This window comes from Gnatocerus cornutus, chromosome 9 (assembly GCF_029298725.1).
Source record: "Gnatocerus cornutus isolate USDA-ARS CGAHR chromosome 9, icGnaCorn1.1, whole genome shotgun sequence".
Lineage (NCBI taxonomy): Eukaryota > Metazoa > Arthropoda > Insecta > Coleoptera > Tenebrionidae > Gnatocerus > Gnatocerus cornutus.
In genome coordinates, this window is record NC_142241.1 from 7,014,127 (window position 1) to 7,020,126 (window position 6,000).

The following is a 6,000-nucleotide window of genomic DNA, read 5'->3' on the forward strand; positions in this document are numbered from 1 at the left end:
AAAAAATAACAACCAATCCCGAAGTCTCATTCTAGAGGTGGAAAAACAGGTCATCCCAATTTCCTAGGCAACGACAGTGTAATGTTCATCTGACTTCAATGGATGATAGTATGTGTCCATAGTTACCAATTTTAAAATTCTGTTCAATTTCGAGATTGGCTACCGTTTGTTTGTCGTAACTCGATAAATTTTTGACCTAAAAAATTTTTGTTTCAAAATTTTGCTTCAGAATAGTTGCCTCCATAAGTCCTTTTTCTCTGGGGCGCGAGTTCTGGGACACCCCCTGTATAATTTAATTGAAATTAAGTTAATCTCGCAACTGATTTGACGATTGCTGACACTTGTTTGGCGGAAAAACGGTCACATGTGGTTTTAACATGGCGTTAAATATTTAATTGAAATAAATGATTTAAGTTAGCTTTTGTAAACCGACCCTATGAGTGTCTTTTTTGAAATAACTTGATAAAATTAATTTGAAAAGAACGTTGGGTGATGGTAAACAAAAGTTCCTGTTAACGAAAATTGCACTCCCATGGTCCCATACATTGAAACATTGAAGGGCATTGCAGGAACGTTTAGCGTTGCCAAATTTTTTGTTTGTTTTGTAATCCACATTGTAACGAATTTTTTTATTATTTCGTTCTATTTCTTAAGCGCTTCTACACAACGCAACGGCCTGAAGAGTTAATCCACGATAATTGACACACCCTGTAAAAGAAGCGGTTTTCGGCTTCGTTTCCCTTGCAGTTTTTTTGCTAAAAATGTATTTTGGTGACATTTTTCTGAGCTTCCTATTTCCGGAATTTCTCGTTTTTCTCGACTTTATGTTGCTAATAAGAATCCGGTCTTACACATCTCCAATTCGAAAGTTGAATCGTTTTAATTTTTGAGGTGGATTTAATACAGTGACAATTTTTTCAGAACTCCAAAAATGCGGAACTACGACAAACAAAAAGATACGGTTCTCGCCAAGTTTTTCGCGATTTTTTATTGCCATAAGAATTCGGTGTCCCGTATTCCAAAATTCAATTTTACCCCTGTCTTAAATTTTTGTATTATTCTGACAAAACTCAGACCCGAGCAGACCTTCAGACGTCGACCGAAATTTGTGCGGTTTTCAATTTTATCGTAATTTTTCAAATAGAATCCCCTTAATGAAAGATTCGCTTTGTAGATTCAGCTGCAAGTGGTCTAGAAATAATGGTCCCATTTACCATGTCCGGTTACGCCACTGAGCGTTGCGTAGTTGGTGTGTTTATATGCGGTGTAACAGAGACGCGGATCCCGTCCTTTAATTAAATGCGACAGTGTGTACTTGTTTATATTAAAATGTCAGTGTGTTATTTACATCCTGGTGGATAACACGCGTCGAGGTTGAGTCATGCATACAAAGCGTACAGAGAATCAAAATCCCGTGCTTTGTATAACATCAAGGACCATTTGGAAAGTTTTGTACCAAATTACCAATTTACGACTCTTTTGTTCAATTAGATTGAAGATTTTATAGGTGTTTTGTCTGACTTGGCTGATAAAGTAGCGACTCAACGTCGTCTGAAATTTAATTGATCGGATGATAATACCTATTTTTCCGTATATCTAATCTTTAGGTAAACAACTACTGTTTTTGTCAAAATCAGTTGAATCCGGCCCTGCTCTCGCACTGGTTGTACCATACTCGGAACAACGCCATGTGTATGACCGGTGCCACATGCTCATTCCATTCGCGTGGCACGTGTACACGCGTTCCGTCTATAGATCACCTCATCTGCTACTCGCTTTTAATTGATTGATAATCGTCAAGGTCAAATTCTTAAAACTGTTTGTGCGTGTGTACGATTATAATTTATTGATTCGGATAGATATCCAGCAAACAGCAACAGTCACTTTTGATTTGTGCTCTTTCGAAATCAGGATCTCTTATTATTAGAACCTTTGAAACGCCACGCGCCTCTAGGCCTGAGGAGTTCATAGGTCATTTACTTGCACTGTTATTGTTGTTTTACGAAAATAAAAAAGTGACGCATGTTTTATGACGTTAGCACGTAATATAGGCAAATTACTGTTTGTGTAATTATCGTAAAAAATAAGTCAACATTATTGATAATTGCGATGCTAAACGTGAAAATTATTCACAGCTAATGGCATATTTTTGTGCTAAAATTGAGCAATAAATAACGCTAACGTCAGGCAATTTGTAAGATTTCAGGATTATATCGTTCATATAAAATATTATTGCGTGTACCAACAAGGACCTGTTAATAAATTAGGCCCGTTGACAAATTTTTAATTGGGTTGGAACAACAAAACGAGCAAATTTTTTAATTAAGAAACAGTCGGCATTCCCAATTATAATTATCCGGAATCAACTTCTTCGATTTTCTGAGAGAGTCGGTACGTACTGGAATTGAAGATTAATAATTATTAATTCGTCCTGCACAAGCGATAAAAATCAGAAATGCGTACTTGAAAGTTAAATTAAAATGAGTACCGCTCGAATTTGTCCTGCGGACCACACCATTTTCGGAATGGTCACAAATTGGGACCTGTTTATCTCCCAAGTTTTTAGCACCACGTTATTACACGGAGAAAATTTTATTTTATATCGTTTTCCATGAAATGCCCGGAATACATTTTAATTCTTAACTTTATTTTATAACTCGTAAAGATCAACTGATACAGAGCGCTGATTTATGAAGTGCTAATTTTTCAAAGTACGTCGTTTCGTAATGCACTTAAAATCGTTAAGTCCAATGTATCACGAGAACCTTACAAAAAATTTTCAACGATTTAGCGTGAAAGTGTCAAAATCGCTCATGCAATTATTTTAATTAATTCAAATGTCTTAAATTATGGCTCCATTAATTTTCAACGTGTTACGATCACCAACACCTGTTGCAGAAGTATACAAGAATCTTAAAAACACATCAAATGAAATCTAAAATGTGTTGAGTTGAATTTGTTGGTTTCTTGATTAAGTGGAATAACCTAAATTATTCTGAGATCATTTTTCATTTCGGAGATTGTAACATCATCATCATGAAGTGGTTATTTGCTTGACTCTTGCTTCACTTATTTCTGCAATTAATTCTGAATAGTTTGTAATTTAAAAAGTACCAGTTAATCGAATAAAAGTTATGATTGAACGGTCTGTGGAATTTGAAGTGAGTTGGCGGCCCTAGTTTAATTTAGTTTTAGGGAGCTGTCATGGTGACGTGAGATACCAACTACCAACACCAAAATCCCACTGTTTTATTTTATCAACTGATTTTTAAATGTCTTTCCATTTTTATTTATTTAATTTAGAACAAATTTCTTTGAATTTCTGGAAGGTAACGATATTTATAATTGCTTCTGCTGTAATAATTCTGCTTATTTTTGTAATCATTTCATGTGCATGTTTTTATTTATGTCTTCATAATTGAAAATAAATTGGCATTCGGAAAGACACTTCATTATAAACTGAAATTAAAAATAATTCCTTTTACATGTAAAAAATAATTGATTGCACTATGATGATGAATTAAAAAGCCATCAAAACAACCTTTTATTAATGGTAAAATCAGTAATATTAAGTAAAAGTACTAAAGTTAAAACACAGTCGTGTGTTATCGTTATCACTTTTCATCACATATTTACCCGTTTGAAATGCTAAGGGATGCAACCCAACAAACATCTAAACCCCGTTGCGAATGAAGATGCCGCAAATGCTCTTTTTTCTATGCTTGTAATGAAATGCCTCGTTATTGATGCAATGACTAGTTATATTATCACTTTCTTTTTAAGTAACACTTCAGTTCAAATGATACTTCAGTTTTGTAATCGATAAGACGTTTTAATTTCTAATTACTAGTCAGTGACACGACTGCTGCAATTAATGTAATCGGGAAAGTATTTCTCAAATAAAGGCACGTGTTTATTACTTATTAAAATATAATGTTTTATTAAAAATAATATACAATTTAATATAAATATGTATAGTATTTACCAACATGGAAGACAGAATGATCTTGCTGTTGATAAGGCACTGCGTTACAACACATTCTTAAATCTAAAATATCAATAACTTAACATTTTTTAAAAAAAGTATACAATTTACAACAAAATAACGTTATGTACAAATAATACGCTTTTCTTAATCCTAAATGGCAAAATGAAGAAGAATCTCAGAAACAACACTCTTAAGATATAAGATCCCTCTCATGAAAATTATCACAATTTCAGTTTCGATCACAATACTGTTCCCCTACCAGGGCCTCCACGGCTTTTCCTCCGTAGGTTCCTCACACCTCCTCACAACCAACGACAACGGTTTAGGCTGATGATTATACACAACATCCGGTTCAGGACTGTGACTTGGCGAATAATTCGACGCCACTGAAGACGACGCCGACGCTGTCGAAGACGTCCTTTGCGGAATCGGCACCAAGAGCGGCAGCGGGGAATTTCCGTTTGTCTGCGGAGGCGCGGCAGCCGTTGGTAGCACCAACGCTATATCACCATTGGGCAGTCTCGTCGGGACCAGTTGTACCCCAGTCCCGTTGCCGTTACTCAAAATAATGCCATTATTCTGGGCAACTTCTGAACCAGGATTCGGAACAATATGCACTTGAACTTGGGGAACTTCTTGTGGCTTAGAGCCTTGATTAAGGCAGGTGGCAAGGTGTTGAAGGAGGCGCCGCTTCACAATCGGGTCTAGGCCAGGAAAACGGCCCACTTCTGTCGCACATTCGCTGAAGCCGGCCCTGAACTTACTAACGACAGAAGGATCGGTGGCTGCGGATATGGCGGCTTGTTGCCTCTGGAGGTTCTGCAAGTGTTTGACGGTCATTTCGAGAATGTCGGCTTTCTCTAACTTGGAATGTCTGGCAGGCTGAAACAGAAATACGCAATTAGATTTACGCAGCTTTTGGTGTTAATCGGAATGTTTTCGCATTTTTCGAATTGCTTATTTCAAATTTCCAAATCGTTTTGCAGATGTTGATATTCCTCATTAGCACCCTCTATTTCCTTCGAATTTTAACTGATACATCCTAACGACCAAACTAATTAAGTTTGACGATGTTTTCAAAGACCCGGCTTTGTGAAATTCTACTCCGACCGACGTTTCCACATGATTAAGTTGTCAGTTAAACAGAAATGAGTTTATAATGGTCGTCGAAGTGCGTCCAGTTCGTGCATCGAGCACAAAATTCATAATGTAATTAAAAGAAATTATAGGGGAGGTAACACTTATTACATAATGATACATCTTTGAAGATGAAGATGTTAAACGTGGTCCGAAAACTAGTTTTACTACGAGAGTACGTGTAATAATAAGTAGTACTAAACGCTTTTTTGAGGTTGTTGTGTTTATCACACATTAGGACGGTTTTTTCCTCTGGGAAATTAAGCATCATTATTTTCGATAGTTTTCGGAATTGGTTGTTTACTTAAAAGGTCGCGCGTGTGGAAAGATCAAAGGCTTTTTTTTATGGTACTTACGTCTTTCTTCATAGCATCTAAGATCAGCGTCTTCAGCTCATTAAGACTATTGTTGATGCGCGCCCGCCTCCGCTTTTCCATGATCGGTTTATTACTCTGCAAAAAAAACAAAGTATGATCGTGGGAACCGAAATTACTCAACGAAACACGAGCCGCTTTTGGCAGACTTCCCGGACACTTTTCAAAACATCCGTCAGATCAAAATAGCCACTAGCTCTGCCAAGACAATGTGGGCGGCAGTAATTAAAAAAGCAACAAAAAAAACCTACCCTTCTGTTATCACTGACTCTTTTAGTAGAAGAAGCAATCTCCATCGTGGGGTTGTTGGGGGCTGAGACAGGGTTGGGTTGCACTGGGTTACTGTTGGTTCCCGTGACCATTTTCGATGTTGATAAGACACTGACGTATAGTTCTTGACACCGAGGATCTACCACTCTACACGAGGTTTAATCGCGGAATGCGATGCTGAGCTTTTACAGAGGCGCACGTCTCAGTAGCCGGAATGAGCTTAAGAGGAGT

General features: G+C 37.0%; 1 protein-coding gene across 1 annotated transcript; it reads right to left on the bottom strand.

The window, feature by feature from the left end:
- Nucleotides 1-3,912: 3,912 nt before the first annotated feature.
- hry (bHLH transcriptional repressor hairy) lies at nucleotides 3,913-6,000 on the bottom strand. Its single transcript, XM_088046298.1, has 3 exons — nucleotides 5,751-6,000; nucleotides 5,482-5,577; nucleotides 3,913-4,870 (listed from the first exon to the last, which is right to left on the bottom strand). Exons 1-3 carry the CDS (start codon nucleotides 5,859-5,861, stop codon nucleotides 4,244-4,246), a joined length of 834 nt encoding a protein of 277 aa, XP_087902424.1. The 5' UTR covers nucleotides 5,862-6,000; the 3' UTR covers nucleotides 3,913-4,243.

Bases quoted from the DNA above. Each gene is read 5' to 3' on its own strand.
- hry (XM_088046298.1), bottom strand. From the start codon at position 5,861: ATGGTCACGGGAACCAACAGTAACCCAGTGCAACCCAACCCTGTCTCA. The intron at 5,578-5,750 runs GTAGGTTTTTTT...TTTTTTTTGCAG, and splicing joins GAGTCAGTGATAACAGAAGG to AGTAATAAACCGATCATGGA. The intron at 4,871-5,481 runs GTAAGTACCATA...TTTCTGTTTCAG, and splicing joins TAGATGCTATGAAGAAAGAC to CCTGCCAGACATTCCAAGTT.